The 17,917-nt window shown below is 37.1% G+C and overlaps 1 protein-coding gene across 7 annotated transcripts in view; it reads left to right on the forward strand.

Moving 5' to 3' along the window:
- The window catches only part of mical2b (microtubule associated monooxygenase, calponin and LIM domain containing 2b), a 54,901-nt gene that overhangs the window by 27,874 nt on the left and 9,110 nt on the right, over positions 1-17,917 (forward strand). The window contains exons 16-28 of one of the 7 annotated variants that reach the window (XM_016674554.1): positions 75-203; positions 810-971; positions 1,069-1,338; positions 1,429-1,551; positions 1,977-2,366; positions 2,661-2,762; positions 2,883-2,975; positions 3,795-3,981; positions 4,112-4,185; positions 4,479-4,554; positions 9,769-9,924; positions 10,485-10,535; positions 11,377-11,628. In XM_016674554.1, the coding sequence (XP_016530040.1) occupies positions 75-203; positions 810-971; positions 1,069-1,338; positions 1,429-1,551; positions 1,977-2,366; positions 2,661-2,762; positions 2,883-2,975; positions 3,795-3,981; positions 4,112-4,185; positions 4,479-4,554; positions 9,769-9,924; positions 10,485-10,535; positions 11,377-11,492 (1,929 nt within the window). In that variant the 3' untranslated portion in view covers positions 11,493-11,628. Of the gene's footprint in view, positions 1-74; positions 204-809; positions 972-1,068; positions 1,339-1,428; positions 1,552-1,976; positions 2,367-2,660; positions 2,763-2,882; positions 2,976-3,794; positions 3,982-4,111; positions 4,186-4,478; positions 4,555-8,082; positions 8,374-9,768; positions 9,925-10,484; positions 10,536-11,376; positions 11,629-12,194; positions 12,533-12,832; positions 12,935-13,054; positions 13,148-13,969; positions 14,157-14,286; positions 14,361-14,653; positions 14,730-17,917 lie in introns of those variants that run through there. The other 6 variants (XM_016674555.1, XM_016674552.1, XM_016674553.1 and 3 more) reach the window with 6 other exon arrangements.

Genomic DNA, 17,917 nt, shown 5'->3' on the forward strand with positions numbered 1-17,917 from the left:
ACTCGAAGGGTTTAGGTTAACAAAGCAACTCATCAGCCAGCTCTGCTCTGAATCTGACTCCTGTCTGGCCTCAGTTGTCCTGCCATAGTGCGCCACCTGCTGGTGAGGACGGAGAGCTGCGGGAGAACAAGGTCCGCTCCATGGCAACTCAGCTGCTGGCCAAGTTTGAGGAGAACTCCTCAACGGCAAAGCTGCACACCAAGGTGAGAATAACATTAGAAGTCGGGTTTATTCAGTTTTGAAACAACAAAACTGGAACAAAAGTGCCAGGCAAACATTTATAGCCAAATAACTAGCTGACGCTCAAATATAGAAGGTGATAATATGTATGATACGTAGGTGAACTTCCAGACTGGATTTTTGGCACCATTTGCTTTGGTCTTTTTTGTGTGTGTGTGTGTGTATGTGTGTGTGTGTGTGTGTGTGTGTGTGTGCGCGCGTGTTTGTGTTATCTTTGTTGCTGTATGTTGTGTTGGCAACCAGACCAAGTCTTTCTAAATTGTAAAAACAATTAATGATGGGCCTTAATTGATAAACAAGGTAAAATAAATTTGAACTTTTGGAGCGAAGCCAGTAATCGCAAAGGGTAACTGGCTTCTTTCACTTTCACATAATTCTGCTTTTACATAACATGATTTTCCTAACCATCTGGGTTTAATTTGTGCAAATTTCCATCAGGTATAGTTAATGACATCTAACTTTAGCACCTATGTTTTCTTTTTTGTGTTGGATTTGGTCTCTAGTAATGCTTTCGTTTCCTTTATTCTACCTTTTATAACATTTTTATTGCTTTTCTATCCTTGAAACAGTCCAAGGACCCATCTAGTCCTTCCTTTTCTCCTCCTTTGTCTCCTTCCACCACCTCTCCATCTTCAGATGATGAGGAGGAGGAAGAAGAAAACCCCCGTTTTGCTAAACCCAAATATATCCAACCTCTTTCTCCTCTTCCTCCATCTCGTCCCAAATGGCAGGTATTGTCTCCAAACGTCTCCCATCTCCCTGTATTTAACTTCTGTGAACTCATCCTTTGTCCTCCTGTCTGTCTCCTCCTCGTCCTCCTGTTTCCAGCCTTCGATCTACCTTCGGTTGCTGGAGAATCCCAGTTCTGTTTCTCAGCAGACCAGTTTCCTCTCTTCTAATAATTCATATTTTGATCAGAGCAGCCAAAGTCGTTCCCCATCGCCCTCCCACTTTCAGATCCCTGTGAGTGTTCCTGGCTCTGAACTTTGTCACACAGAATACACCCCAAACACAGAAGACTCCCCAAACCGTCCTACCTGTGTGTCTGATCTGTCCGCTTTGGACTCTGATCCATCATGCGATGCCTCTGAGCAGAAGGTGAATTTAGTCCCACCTTTAAAATACACGTTATGCACTTTCTCACTCTCCATTTCTTCCTGCTTTGATTACCTCCTACTTTCCCCGTAGACTAAAAACCAGAGGTTGTCGACTAGAGAATTTTCACGCAGGAGTATAAAAGAGAGAGCCGTTCTCCTGTCCACCATGTTTCATGGGTCCAACAAACCACCTGCTCCTCTATCTGTTTCACAGGTTCTGTATCAGATCAGATTCTTGTATTAAAATAATCCAAAAAAAAGCATGACTTCTTTGGCTGTTTTTGCTTTTTTTTTTTTAGGCTCTCTAAAAAGGAGAATGTTAACATCAGCAACACATGCAGGGAAATACAAATATAAAAAATAAATAACTGCTTTGGCAGACAAATGCATCAAAAGCGGGGAAATAAGGAAAACATAATCCAGACAACAAGTTAATTTCAATACGCTTACTCCTCCATAGAGTTCAGGATTGTGCTCTAACTTATAGACATTTTGAAGTTTTCTCCAAATAAAAAAAAAAAATAATCTTTTTTTCCAAAATCCTTTAAGTGTAGCGATGGACTGAAAGTGTTGCATTACATTAACAAGTTATTGATGTTCTCCTTGGTCTGTAATATCCATCTTTCTTTGCCTCTGTAGGTGGAGTCATCTACCTCCTCCTGTCCTTCCACACCATCTCCTCCTCCTCCTTCTCCTCCTCTCCCTCCTCCTCTGTCTCTATCTAAAAGCTCCACCATGTTCCCTGCGGTCCACCCTGTTCCCGATCCCGTCGCTCAGACCTGTTTCACCTCTGAACCTAAAGTGACCTCCTCTCTTCTGTCCTGCTCTGAATCTGAGAAAACTGAGCAAAACTCTTCTTCTCGTCCTGATACGTTCCCATTCAGCAGCGAAACGTGTTCTGTCTCTTCGTCTTGCATCGGTAAAAGTCAGAACGCCTTCACTAATCTCGAGAGGATAAAAAATGTGGAAAATGAGCAGCAGAGGGTTCATGGATCGGGTTTAAAACTAGCTGAGAAGGATCCCACTAAGGTACCAGGTTTCTTGGTTATTTCACATAAATACTTTGGTTTCCTAAACATTTATTAGATAAATATAATAGTTTTGGCTTAAATCAGCCATGTGTTGTTCCTTTTTAGTTTTATATTCAATAATTTCTATTTAAAAACATTTGAAAACACAGTTTACTTCAAAATTTTAAACCACTTTAATGCCCGTTTTTTTTGAATCCCCACACTTGCATATGTATACTGGTAGTTTACCAACATTTCTGATCATGCAGTATATGATGCCTTACAGAAGTTTTACCATGTGGTGTTCATGTAGTGCACTGCAGCCTGTGATGGTGAACGCACCAGAAGAAATAATCCAAAATCAATTGTTCGCTCTGAGAGCTGTCCCTCTGGAGCTCCTAGTTACAGTAAAGAGGTACAAGTCCTAAACCTAAGTCCAAACACAGTTCAACAACACACCATTATTTCCTTCCATAAATTCTGTTTTTTTTCCACTCCCATTTGTTTTTTTCTTTCTTCTTTGTGTAAATATTAGCGAGTAGTCGGAAAGGTATCATCAGCAATAGATGCTAAAGCTCAGAAACTGGCCGTCCTTTATGAGACAGACCACAGGCCCAATGCCGCACCGGTAAGATGCATGTAAATGGTTAGAAGACTAATCCAGACTTGATACTAATGTGATTTGTGAAAAGTTGGCGTGCTAACAAATATTTCTCAACCTTAGTTTTCTGACCAGGGAATTTAAAAGCTAGGAATACATCCCAGTTGCATGAGTGTACACATGGTTTTAACAGTCTAAACAAATGCAAGCATTTATTGCAAATGTTTACTTGCATACCTCAAAGCCCAAATTTTAACTTTCATTTTGCAAGATAAACCACAGACGCAGTTGATCTCCATTTTGCTGAGAGCTCAAGAAGCTGCAAATATCTGAAGTTAACAGTGCAATTCTGCCTTGGACTCTGGTTTTACTACCTAGATATTCAACATTCATGCATTTTTTTGTTCTGTTTCACTGTGACTTTTCATACCCTTTCACTCTGGTTGTGTGTGTGTTTGTCAAATACGGTCTTCTGACACTAAACCTTTCTTTCAACATGTCTCCATGTATTTAAAGAATTGCAAAATACCTTCTGACCTAAAAAGTTAAGATTAAAATTACCACTAATTTTAGAATTTGTAGTGACCTGTTTCTGCCTTTGTATTTGTGTTTTTTTTATCAGCTGTGTTTCTTTACTCACTTAGTACTGATGTATATTTTAACCTTTTTAACTAATTTCCTTCAGAGTTCTTCCCCCCGCCCCCATATAGCACTTGTTTTTGACATATGAATCAGTGTTTTTAAATTTTCATTTTCTAAAGGTTTCTGGAGAAAAACGCCAAGCAACTTCTCAGGAGAGCATTTTTCTTACTTCTTCACCTTTGCCTGGTCTTTTCCCCCCCTCAGTGTGTGGTGCGTAAAGATTTCCCTCCTGGACTCGGTGGCAGCGACATCTGCCACTTCTGCTCCAAACGGGTATATGTGATGGAGAGACTCAGCGCTGAAGGCTACTTCTTCCATCGCGAGTGTTTCCGCTGCGACGTCTGTAACTGCACCCTCCGTCTGGGTGGACACACGTTTGATTCACAGGAGAGTACGTCTGAGTTATAGCTGATTCTTATATCAAAATAAGGAGTATTTGTAAAAAAACAAAAAAACAAACAAAAAAAAAAAAACCTAGACTTTTTTTTTTAATAAAAATTTTTGGTTTTATTTCATTACAGAAAAGTTTTATTGCAAGATTCACTATGCCCAGCGTCAATACAGCACCAGCTGGGGCAGGTTCAGAAGAACAACGGTAAGACAGCTTTTCAAGTAACTTTTACTTCATTTTTTATGGTGATTTAAGAGCAGAAAATAAGGTGTTGGTAATATAAATATATAACATTATCAATTAAGTGCAAAATTCTTAAGATCAACCAAAACAAGTAAAATTCTTATATAGATTTACAAAGTTACTAAAGACCTTTCCACTAAACTTATTTTGCAAACATAACTGGAAATTGAGAAGGAAAAAAATAAAAACTAATATTTTACTACTTTAAGTAGGGGCATGTGTGCTCATTTGCATTTTTATCTGGATTTTTCCAGGAAAACCTAAGCCACCTGAAACCCTCGTCTGTGGACAGCGGGATCTGTTCAGCCACAGGCGCCATCCAACCCGCAGGTACCCTGGTTTCCTTGATTAAGCGCGGTCTGAGCTGGCCGAGGCGTGCTGGTCGGGCTGTGTGTGTGTTGCCTCAACAGCTGTTGGGAAGTGTGTGTGAGTCTGTCACAGCTGTGGGATCCCACGTCAGGAGCTACTCACAGGACTATATATTCCTGTTTGAGCTGCTGAGCCTTGGCTGTCCTCTGCTCTGCATGATGCATGAGATGTTGGGACAGATCTACCAGGAGCCCCAACTGGCTCAGCAGCAAATCTTCAACCAATGGTTTGCCTAGGAGAGGAACTAATGATGTACTTGTATGAGGCAAGAGGCCTAAAAGGTGGAGATTTACCTCTTTGTAGCCTAATCAGTTGAGATTCATTTAAGTCAAAGCTCCAATTATTACCTTCACTTACTACATTTAAAGCCTCCTCAGTTATTTAGACTTTTTGTAAACTGCAGTGATCTTAAAAAACTACCTTACTGAGACACACTGCTTCTGTTTAGTGGATAATAAATGTGGCTTTCTTGAATAGTTTTGAGCAGTCAGCATATTACCTGCAGTAGACGGCAACAGTTGCAGCTTGAATTAACTGGAAATTTAGGAGTCTTGCTAAGAGCTAGAGACAATGGGAAAAGTCTCAAATGACCCATTCTCTAAAGTTTCCTATTAGTTTGAGCAAATTCTCTAAATTACTTTTATAATTTAGAATTGTATTGTGACTAAATATACAGATATGAAAAGTGAAGAGGTGAAAAATGTTGAATATAGAGCTTGAAAATTGAGTATTTATTTTGGATGTGGGATATTTGATCCTTCCTAAAGAAAAAAATAGTGGCTAGCTTATAAACTGATGTTAGCTTGGTAGCAAATTTACATTTTTCCTCAACCTCCAAAAACTGAGGTTGTTTAGACTGTTGACTTCTGTGCTAAGATACTAACTACTTGAGACCTATCCAGGTGCTTCAAAACTTATATTAAAAACTCTGGACATAGTTAGTGCTTCGACTCTTTTGAGAGCTAGCTTAGCTTAGCTTAGCTATTATAGAACCTGCTAGCCGCATGTCAAACAATAACTCCTTTGGCCTGGGTTTTCTCCCCTGCTTAATTAATATCTGATTTGTGGGCATGCTCCAGAAAACTTTCACTCCAGTGTGATTCCATAAGTTTTGGGTGATGTAGATCCAGGATGTAGATTCACCTAATTTTGTTTAGTCGGGGTTTGTAGTTGCCTAAAATTTTAGTTTTCCTGAATTATGAAATTGTAACCTGGAGCATGTCCTAATGCTTACCAAGAACATTCTTTAAAGAGTGTGGTTTCTGTTTTGATTTTCAAAACTTCTGGCAATGATGTGAGAGAGCTGCTTGTTTCAATTGTCTGCTTTCTAACACTGCCCACCAGAGTTGTGCAATGGAAATGCCAAAACAGTATTTTTTTTTTCCATTATCAAATGTGAAAGCATTTTAAGTCATCAAAAGCTCTAGTATTTACACAATGTGTTATAAAGATACTTTTTAAGATTAAAGGCTCATTATTTATGGTAGGCTGTTTAGAACAATTGTTTTTTTTAGAATTTTACAAATTTATTAGCAACAACATGGTACTTTTTATTTTTTTATTGTGAACATTTAATTTGTGATTTTTTTTAAGCTTTCTTTTTGAAGTTTCTTTTTAATTGGTACATATTAATTTCAAGTGTATTTCATATAATGCCTAATAATAATTAATGCAAACCAAAACAATGAGCCTTATCTTTAAGACAGATGTTCTCATGTAGCTAAAAAGCCTATTTGCAAAGTCTATTTTGTAATTATTTTGTTAAGTGATTAACTTTTTTTTTCAAGTGACGCACTGTAACTGATGCCGACTTTTATGTTTGGTTTATTGTTGTATATGTTTTATTGTACTAAATCTTAAAGTATTATTAATGTTTTTCTCAAAACCTTTGCACATTTTGTTTCCCTTTTTCCTTCTTTTTCCACATCTCATTTATTTTCCAATCCAAAATTTGTCTTCCAGCTTCTGTTTCACTTCATTTTGTTCAGTCTGTTTCAACTTTCCAATGCTGCACATTCTGATTGGCTGATTCCTGCCAGCTGTGAAGGTGACGATTGGCCAGATTTGGTCATAAGATCTTGTTGTACTGCTTTTGCATCGGCTGCCTTTTGTAGCTCCATCTGATTTTGTCTTTTTTTGTTTTTTGTTTTCTAACTAACCAAGATAACTAATCACAAACCATCATAAGCCTCAAGCCTGGCATGTTAAAGACTATAAATCGTATTTGTAGCATTGTGCACTGTTGAATAGAACACCAAATCTAATAATGTGCCTGTGTTGATTTGCCGCAATCACTTAGCTGATGAATAAACTACTTGATGCCATTTCCTACAGTATTTCTAAATGTTTCAGCAGTGTATGTAGTTGCCATTATTTTTAAAATATTGCCAAATCGCTTTAATAAACCAAAGCGAAATAAAATGCTGCTGTGCTATCAGTGTGCTATCATAGATAAACTTGCTACACTACCATTCCCCTTCTGAAGTTAAAGTAATTTAGAACAGTTTAAATGAAAAAAAAGTGTAAAAAATTTCCTTGAGAACAGTTTGCTTATGTTGCTTGGACATAACTTAGTTTGAGATCAGTTTTAATACCACAAAACCTTCTTTTTGGAACTGTTGTTATATTTACAAGAAAACTTATTCTTGATATGAGTTTATAGACAGTAACGCGCTGTTTGACTTGTTACAGAAGTCAGAGTTGGCGTTCCTAAATTTCAAAATGTCATACTTTTACAAACTCAGTTTTCCTAATTTTTTGTCGTTTTTAACACATTAAAAATATTTGACAATGCCACATTTCCTAGTAGCATTCTGTCCCCTCTGTTGGCATTTTGACAAACTTAGATTTGTTATAGTCCATGATACTTATCTGTTCTAGATTAAATACCAGTCCCTTAAATCAGTATTTAAATTAGTTCATAAAATAAACAGAAGGCAATTTTAATACCTTGTGTGCATCTCAAGCTCCTATAACATTCATAGGGATTCTGACTTAAGGAGCTGTTTTAGTTGCATTTCCAACTTCAGGGGACAAAGAGAGCGCACCATTACGCCTTTGATTAACTACCTATCCTGGTATGATTATGATTTAAGTTTGCATTTAAGCTCTGGGAGAAATTATGTATCTAAAAGTTAGCTCTGCTTTGGAAACACAGAATTGATTTCTCATCAGGTCTTTCACAGTTTTGGCCTTTTCATGTGGCTTAATCAGAAAATGTAAGAAGTGCACTATAAAAATCAGACCATTTTCCAAAGTTGTTGAACATGTCGGCACTTTTTCAGTAATTCGTTTGGTGTTGTGTTATCCTGAACAACCTTTCTAACGCTGACATTGTGCCATGCTTGTCCATGTCCTCTTTACTCCGACCATCCGTCCAAACGGCTTTTGAATATATTCCCTGCCACTCGTGTGTCAGCAGCATCCCCTTCTCTTCGGCCCATTTGACAGTAACATGTCTCCACATGTCTGTGGTTCCCTCTGTTTCAGAAGGAGACCTTCCCACTCCTGCTCCCCTCTCCAGATCTCTCTCATGTACCTCCTAGTCTTTGCTCAGGAAATAATTAGACAGCAGCTTTTTTTTCCTTTTCTTTTTTGTCTAATCCTGCCTGAAAACTCATGTTGGCGGTACGATTTCTCTCTCACAGTTGTATCGTTGCAGCCTGTTGATCAATTTTTGTGTTGCCTATTATACACAAATTTTGTAAAATTGCTTAATTTATGACATTTAGAAGCTGTGTATATAACTATTGATAAATAAATGTATTTGATCGCAATATTCATTTGCAGTGTTATTTGTTACCCATCAGTTGAATTGCATTATTTCCAAAAGACCAAATATTCACAATGGGGTTCATTCACACAACTTGTTCTCGATACCAGCAAAATCAACACATTCTGTGAAGCTGTTTAATGTAAATCCTTCTTCCAGCTCTTTGAGTTGACCTAACATCACCCACACAAATCATGCTCATGATCACAGCCTTTAACAATTAACGCGTGCTTTATTTATTTATTTTTTTAAAGAGGACACAGATGCTTGAGCTTTGCAGCAACTTAAGTGGGTATAATCCTGTCCATCTTGTGACAAAATGTTACAAAATTGAAGATTTCCTAAATGCAACAGCCTGAGAAAAAGGGTGGCCGTCATGCAAAAGCTTAATTAGTATATATAAAAAAAGTGTTCAGCTATAGAGTTTGACCCCAGCCAATCTGAACAGGACTGAAGTGAATCTCACCAGTATGCTTCTATCGGTTTCCTTGTGGGCTTTACTTATGGGTCTTTTCTGTCCTTTCCTCAGTTTTTTTTATTTCCCCTTCATAAATAAAACGGAAAACAAAATCTAATCAAATTGAGAACACTCGGTAAACACCTCTTCGTTAGCAAAACAAGGCCTTGTTGTCTAGTATCCCTATCGGGAAAATGTTTATGCCAACGTGTTTTTCATTTTTTTTGCTGTGGCCGAGTGGAATCACCTCTGCAAAGATTCTGTACATTGTTGACTTCATTACTCTGTGAGTACACATGACATATATATGCATATGTGTAACTTTTTGTACACAAAACAAGTGACTCTGTAAACTAGACTCTGCAGATTGTTTTTCTGTACCTACAATTGCTTAATAAGCCTGTGTGACTTGTAGAGAAGATGTTCATGTGTTGTGTGGATTACATAGATTGAAAGAAGTTGTGAAATCGTGGAAAAATGTTGTTAAATATATTGGAGTAACTGTGAATATATGTCGGAATGCATGCCATACATGACAAGAAGAAAGTACACCCTCTTTTAATTCTAAGTTTTTACATGAGAACATTGTAAAGCGGCGCCTGCTGTTTTGAACAGCTCTAGAATCGTCACTACGTACGACACTCTTAGGTTCACTAAAAATCCTCCTCACTACTTCTAACATTGTGTCATGTTATGAACTCTCTTAAGACCGAAGAAAAATCTTAAAATTCTCAGAATTTTACTAAAATGATGGCATTATAAGCCGTCGGTGTTGGGATTCTTTCAGAACACAGGCCCAGATTGTTTTTATGTAGTCCTGATGTATACGACTCTCGAATTAACAGGGTGTACTGTCTTACTTTCACTCCAATTGCCAGTCCAGCAACAACTAATGTTTGTTTGGAGTCGGGAAAACTTGGTGCCCACACTCTGTAATGATTTACAGGTGAGGCAACCAGCATGCAGTCAGAGCAGCTGAAAAAAGATCTAAAAAGATTCCCCGAGGATACAGAAATGGGTGTCGATGCTCTGGAGGCTTCCTGCATCGTCGGACCTAAGAAGGGAGAAGGTGCTGCAGCCAGAAGCCACGACAGCCTTAAAGGTCAGTACAGCCATTAATGTGGTCCAACATTTAACTTTGTGAAACTGAAGAAACCGTTTAAAATCCAATTTTTCTGGCCTCTCTGATGGAGAATCTTGGTTTTAATATTTATAAGTTGTTCGTGTTGAGAGTTTCTCAGCATATCTGTTTAGTGCCAACGTCCCTAACCCTGTGTCTTTCTGTCATTTTGTCCGTGGGTTTTGAACTAATCGGGTGTTTCAACAAGTGTTTATTGTTGACTTCTCTGGGCTAAAAATGTTCTGACAAAACTGTCCCACATTTCCTTAAATCTATACGTTTCCAATTGAAGACAAATGCTTTGGCTTTAAAAAACCCTAACTGCTGGAGTAGAAGGCAAATGGCAAATATCTTTTTTTGGATTTTCTCAATCAACCGTGGTTCAGAAAATGACACATTATTAAAGAGTGGCTCTACAGTCACACAGTGAGACTTTAATTTGGGTTTTCATATATTTATTTATTGGATTTTTGATCTGTTCTTGATGGGGGTGGAAATCCTAACATTTCCTCACGGGTCATTTGATTGCATTTGGTCTGCAGGTCACTCTAACACAAAACATAATAATCGATGGAAACGAAAGATTCGAGCAAGTGAGTGTTTCTATTGACTCTGCCCTACTTCTCTTTGCTTGCAAAGTTAAGCAGCTTAAACCTTTGATACCTCTGGTTTGTTACTAACTTCTATCTTATTTTATGTATTTGTTTTGCTTGATGTCTTTGTGGTTCATAGAAAGTATTTCCTTGTTTCTCTATTAACATCTGGCCGTATTATGTGGCCTGTAAAGCTGCAGCAAGTCCTGGCAGATTTTATTTATTTATTTATTAGTCTTAGATTATACCCCTATCCAAATTATTAAATCCTAAAAATCAATTATCATATGGATCTACATACTGCCAGTTTACCATTTTGGATTTGAATTACTCAAACCTTATTTTCAATGATATTCCAAATTATTATGATGTTGATGTGTAAGCATATGATGTCAAAAACCACTTTAGTGATTGAAGATTAAACCAGTAGTACTAAAAAAAAACTGTTGTGCTACATATTCAACTCTAGATGTCGCCATAGCTCAACTTTTTTTCTTTTCTTTTAGCCTTTCAGCATTAATTTGGTTAACCTTACTTTAGCTCCTATTTCAGTTTTTTTTTTCTTCCTTTATTACTTGATTTCATTGTTTGTGCCCTTCACCATCTTCTCTCACAAATGTCACTTTGATATAAAGTACACAACGTGTCTGGTCACTGGGGGGGAACCACAGCACCACTCTGCTCCCAATCTTTGAGAGTTCTTGTGCACGCATGTGTATGTGCATATGTTTTACAATATATGATTTGTTTAAAATGGCTCACTGTAGAAGTAGAGCCAAAAACATCTCATTATTTGCTGAACTTTTGACAGTGTTATGTTTTCTGTTGTCTTTGTGCACAGCATTCCCTCTGATCTTCATCAAGCACTTCCGCTCAAAACCAGAAACTGTTCCTGAAGTTGATTCTGACATTGAGGAAATCGCCTCAGCTGAGACACGCAGTGTGGGTAGCATTTAAAAAGCTCTTCTTTTTTTTTTTTGCATCCAGGTACTTCAATGTAGTGTCAGCGTGTGAAACAAAGCACTGGTTTTCTATGCAAGGGTTGCAATCAAAACTACTAGTAACCCTAACTCTACCCTTAAGAAAAATGTCACCTTTGAATCCGATTTAAAATCTTTGGTGGGATTTGAGGAAGACTTGTTGCAACATAAGAGCCCTCAAACATCCCTGAGCTTGTGGCATTTGCACATGAAGAATGAGAAGCAATTTCTATTGAGGGCTATAAAAAGTTTGCAAATCAGAAATATTTTTCAAGTAATAAAATCTAAAGGATTTATCGCAAAGTATAGATTCAGTGACTAGAGCTATACTGCATATAGTATTTACATTTTTAATTTGATCTTTAAATGAAAAATTAAAGATGAAAATGAAGAGAGTTCAGTTGTGAGGGGAGACCAAGCAGGCAGGCTGAGGAAAGGCGGTTAAGGAACAAGAAAGGAGCTGAAAGAAAAATAAAGAATAACCAAGGAAAGTTAGTAAAATTTTTATTTCACCAGACAAAACATTAGGAAGACTTTCTTCTTTACAATGTTAGCCTGAAAGTTCTTAAAACACTGAGCTAAAGGAACAGCTTATAATGAAATAAGGAAATAATCAAAAGTGGAAACAGAAACTTAAGCCATTCAAGATCATGACATAAAGTGAGCATAATTTTATTTNCTCCTCCTCTCCCTCCTCCTCTGTCTCTATCTAAAAGCTCCACCATGTTCCCTGCGGTCCACCCTGTTCCCGATCCCGTCGCTCAGACCTGTTTCACCTCTGAACCTAAAGTGACCTCCTCTCTTCTGTCCTGCTCTGAATCTGAGAAAACTGAGCAAAACTCTTCTTCTCGTCCTGATACGTTCCCATTCAGCAGCGAAACGTGTTCTGTCTCTTCGTCTTGCATCGGTAAAAGTCAGAACGCCTTCACTAATCTCGAGAGGATAAAAAATGTGGAAAATGAGCAGCAGAGGGTTCATGGATCGGGTTTAAAACTAGCTGAGAAGGATCCCACTAAGGTACCAGGTTTCTTGGTTATTTCACATAAATACTTTGGTTTCCTAAACATTTATTAGATAAATATAATAGTTTTGGCTTAAATCAGCCATGTGTTGTTCCTTTTTAGTTTTATATTCAATAATTTCTATTTAAAAACATTTGAAAACACAGTTTACTTCAAAATTTTAAACCACTTTAATGCCCGTTTTTTTTTTTTTTGAATCCCCACACTTGCATATGTATCCTGGTAGTTTACCAACATTTCTGATCATGCAGTATATGATGCCTTACAGAAGTTTTACCATGTGGTGTTCATGTAGTGCACTGCAGCCTGTGATGGTGAACGCACCAGAAGAAATAATCCAAAATCAATTGTTCGCTCTGAGAGCTGTCCCTCTGGAGCTCCTAGTTACAGTAAAGAGGTACAAGTCCTAAACCTAAGTCCAAACACAGTTCAACAACACACCATTATTTCCTTCCATAAATTCTGTTTTTTTTCCACTCCCATTTGTTTTTTTCTTTCTTCTTTGTGTAAATATTAGCGAGTAGTTGGAAAGGTATCATCAGCAATAGATGCTAAAGCTCAGAAACTGGCCGTCCTTTATGAGACAGACCACAGGCCCAATGCCGCACCGGTAAGATGCATGTAAATGGTTAGAAGACTAATCCAGACTTGATACTAATGTGATTTGTGAAAAGTTGGCGTGCTAACAAATATTTCTCAACCTTAGTTTTCTGACCAGGGAATTTAAAAGCTAGGAATACATCCCAGTTGCATGAGTGTACACATGGTTTTAACAGTCTAAACAAATGCAAGCATTTATTGCAAATGTTTACTTGCATACCTCAAAGCCCAAATTTTAACTTTCTTTTTGCAAGATAAACCACAGACGCAGTTGATCTCCATTTTGCTGAGAGCTCAAGAAGCTGCAAATATCTGAAGTTGAGAACAGTGCAATTCTGCCTTGGACTCTGGTTTTACTACCTAGATATTCAACATTCATGCATTTTTTTTTTCTGTTTCATTGTGACTTTTCATACCCTTTCACTCTGGTTGTGTGTGTGTTTGTCAAATACAGTCTTCTGACACTAAACCTTTCTTTCAACATGTCTCCATGTATTTAAAGAATTGCAAAATACCTTCTGACCTAAAAAGTTAAGATTAAAATTACCACTAATTTTAGAATTTGTAGTGACCTGTTTCTGCCTTTGTATTTGTGTTTTTTTTATCAGCTGTGTTTCTTTACTCACTTAGTACTGATGTATATTTTAACCTTTTTAACTAATTTCCTTCAGAGTTCTTCCCCCCGCCCCCATATAGCACTTGTTTTTGACATATGAATCAGTGTTTTTAAATTTTCATTTTCTAAAGGTTTCTGGAGAAAAACGCCAAGCAACTTCTCAGGAGAGCATTTTTCTTACTTCTTCACCTTTGCCTGGTCTTTTCCCCCCCTCAGTGTGTGGTGCGTAAAGATTTCCCTCCTGGACTCGGTGGCAGCGACATCTGCCACTTCTGCTCCAAACGGGTATATGTGATGGAGAGACTCAGCGCTGAAGGCTACTTCTTCCATCGCGAGTGTTTCCGCTGCGACGTCTGTAACTGCACCCTCCGTCTGGGTGGACACACGTTTGATTCACAGGAGAGTACGTCTGAGTTATAGCTGATTCTTATATCAAAATAAGGAGTATTTGTAAAAAAACAAAAAAACAAACAAAAAAAAAAAAACCTAGACTTTTTTTTTTAATAAAAATTTTTGGTTTTATTTCATTACAGAAAAGTTTTATTGCAAGATTCACTATGCCCAGCGTCAATACAGCACCAGCTGGGGCAGGTTCAGAAGAACAACGGTAAGACAGCTTTTCAAGTAACTTTTACTTCATTTTTTATGGTGATTTAAGAGCAGAAAATAAGGTGTTGGTAATATAAATATATAACATTATCAATTAAGTGCAAAATTCTTAAGATCAACCAAAACAAGTAAAATTCTTATATAGATTTACAAAGTTACTAAAGACCTTTCCACTAAACTTATTTTGCAAACATAACTGGAAATTGAGAAGGAAAAAAATAAAAACTAATATTTTACTACTTTAAGTAGGGGCATGTGTGCTCATTTGCATTTTTATCTGGATTTTTCCAGGAAAACCTAAGCCACCTGAAACCCTCGTCTGTGGACAGCGGGATCTGTTCAGCCACAGGCGCCATCCAACCCGCAGGTACCCTGGTTTCCTTGATTAAGCGCGGTCTGAGCTGGCCGAGGCGTGCTGGTCGGGCTGTGTGTGTGTTGCCTCAACAGCTGTTGGGAAGTGTGTGTGAGTCTGTCACAGCTGTGGGATCCCACGTCAGGAGCTACTCACAGGACTATATATTCCTGTTTGAGCTGCTGAGCCTTGGCTGTCCTCTGCTCTGCATGATGCATGAGATGTTGGGACAGATCTACCAGGAGCCCCAACTGGCTCAGCAGCAAATCTTCAACCAATGGTTTGCCTAGGAGAGGAACTAATGATGTACTTGTATGAGGCAAGAGGCCTAAAAGGTGGAGATTTACCTCTTTGTAGCCTAATCAGTTGAGATTCATTTAAGTCAAAGCTCCAATTATTACCTTCACTTACTACATTTAAAGCCTCCTCAGTTATTTAGACTTTTTGTAAACTGCAGTGATCTTAAAAAACTACCTTACTGAGACACACTGCTTCTGTTTAGTGGATAATAAATGTGGCTTTCTTGAATAGTTTTGAGCAGTCAGCATATTACCTGCAGTAGACGGCAACAGTTGCAGCTTGAATTAACTGGAAATTTAGGAGTCTTGCTAAGAGCTAGAGACAATGGGAAAAGTCTCAAATGACCCATTCTCTAAAGTTTCCTATTAGTTTGAGCAAATTCTCTAAATTACTTTTATAATTTAGAATTGTATTGTGACTAAATATACAGATATGAAAAGTGAAGAGGTGAAAAATGTTGAATATAGAGCTTGAAAATTGAGTATTTATTTTGGATGTGGGATATTTGATCCTTCCTAAAGAAAAAAATAGTGGCTAGCTTATAAACTGATGTTAGCTTGGTAGCAAATTTACATTTTTCCTCAACCTCCAAAAACTGAGGTTGTTTAGACTGTTGACTTCTGTGCTAAGATACTAACTACTTGAGACCTATCCAGGTGCTTCAAAACTTATATTAAAAACTCTGGACATAGTTAGTGCTTCGACTCTTTTGAGAGCTAGCTTAGCTTAGCTTAGCTATTATAGAACCTGCTAGCCGCATGTCAAACAATAACTCCTTTGGCCTGGGTTTTCTCCCCTGCTTAATTAATATCTGATTTGTGGGCATGCTCCAGAAAACTTTCACTCCAGTGTGATTCCATAAGTTTTGGGTGATGTAGATCCAGGATGTAGATTCACCTAATTTTGTTTAGTCGGGGTTTGTAGTTGCCTAAAATTTTAGTTTTCCTGAATTATGAAATTGTAACCTGGAGCATGTCCTAATGCTTACCAAGAACATTCTTTAAAGAGTGTGGTTTCTGTTTTGATTTTCAAAACTTCTGGCAATGATGTGAGAGAGCTGCTTGTTTCAATTGTCTGCTTTCTAACACTGCCCACCAGAGTTGTGCAATGGAAATGCCAAAACAGTATTTTTTTTTTCCATTATCAAATGTGAAAGCATTTTAAGTCATCAAAAGCTCTAGTATTTACACAATGTGTTATAAAGATACTTTTTAAGATTAAAGGCTCATTATTTATGGTAGGCTGTTTAGAACAATTGTTTTTTTTAGAATTTTACAAATTTATTAGCAACAACATGGTACTTTTTATTTTTTTATTGTGAACATTTAATTTGTGATTTTTTTTAAGCTTTCTTTTTGAAGTTTCTTTTTAATTGGTACATATTAATTTCAAGTGTATTTCATATAATGCCTAATAATAATTAATGCAAACCAAAACAATGAGCCTTATCTTTAAGACAGATGTTCTCATGTAGCTAAAAAGCCTATTTGCAAAGTCTATTTTGTAATTATTTTGTTAAGTGATTAACTTTTTTTTTCAAGTGACGCACTGTAACTGATGCCGACTTTTATGTTTGGTTTATTGTTGTATATGTTTTATTGTACTAAATCTTAAAGTATTATTAATGTTTTTCTCAAAACCTTTGCACATTTTGTTTCCCTTTTTCCTTCTTTTTCCACATCTCATTTATTTTCCAATCCAAAATTTGTCTTCCAGCTTCTGTTTCACTTCATTTTGTTCAGTCTGTTTCAACTTTCCAATGCTGCACATTCTGATTGGCTGATTCCTGCCAGCTGTGAAGGTGACGATTGGCCAGATTTGGTCATAAGATCTTGTTGTACTGCTTTTGCATCGGCTGCCTTTTGTAGCTCCATCTGATTTTGTCTTTTTTTGTTTTTTGTTTTCTAACTAACCAAGATAACTAATCACAAACCATCATAAGCCTCAAGCCTGGCATGTTAAAGACTATAAATCGTATTTGTAGCATTGTGCACTGTTGAATAGAACACCAAATCTAATAATGTGCCTGTGTTGATTTGCCGCAATCACTTAGCTGATGAATAAACTACTTGATGCCATTTCCTACAGTATTTCTAAATGTTTCAGCAGTGTATGTAGTTGCCATTATTTTTAAAATATTGCCAAATCGCTTTAATAAACCAAAGCGAAATAAAATGCTGCTGTGCTATCAGTGTGCTATCATAGATAAACTTGCTACACTACCATTCCCCTTCTGAAGTTAAAGTAATTTAGAACAGTTTAAATGAAAAAAAAGTGTAAAAAATTTCCTTGAGAACAGTTTGCTTATGTTGCTTGGACATAACTTAGTTTGAGATCAGTTTTAATACCACAAAACCTTCTTTTTGGAACTGTTGTTATATTTACAAGAAAACTTATTCTTGATATGAGTTTATAGACAGTAACGCGCTGTTTGACTTGTTACAGAAGTCAGAGTTGGCGTTCCTAAATTTCAAAATGTCATACTTTTACAAACTCAGTTTTCCTAATTTTTTGTCGTTTTTAACACATTAAAAATATTTGACAATGCCACATTTCCTAGTAGCATTCTGTCCCCTCTGTTGGCATTTTGACAAACTTAGATTTGTTATAGTCCATGATACTTATCTGTTCTAGATTAAATACCAGTCCCTTAAATCAGTATTTAAATTAGTTCATAAAATAAACAGAAGGCAATTTTAATACCTTGTGTGCATCTCAAGCTCCTATAACATTCATAGGGATTCTGACTTAAGGAGCTGTTTTAGTTGCATTTCCAACTTCAGGGGACAAAGAGAGCGCACCATTACGCCTTTGATTAACTACCTATCCTGGTATGATTATGATTTAAGTTTGCATTTAAGCTCTGGGAGAAATTATGTATCTAAAAGTTAGCTCTGCTTTGG

Source organism: Poecilia formosa, unplaced genomic scaffold (assembly GCF_000485575.1).
Source record: "Poecilia formosa unplaced genomic scaffold, Poecilia_formosa-5.1.2 Scaffold97, whole genome shotgun sequence".
Lineage (NCBI taxonomy): Eukaryota > Metazoa > Chordata > Actinopteri > Cyprinodontiformes > Poeciliidae > Poecilia > Poecilia formosa.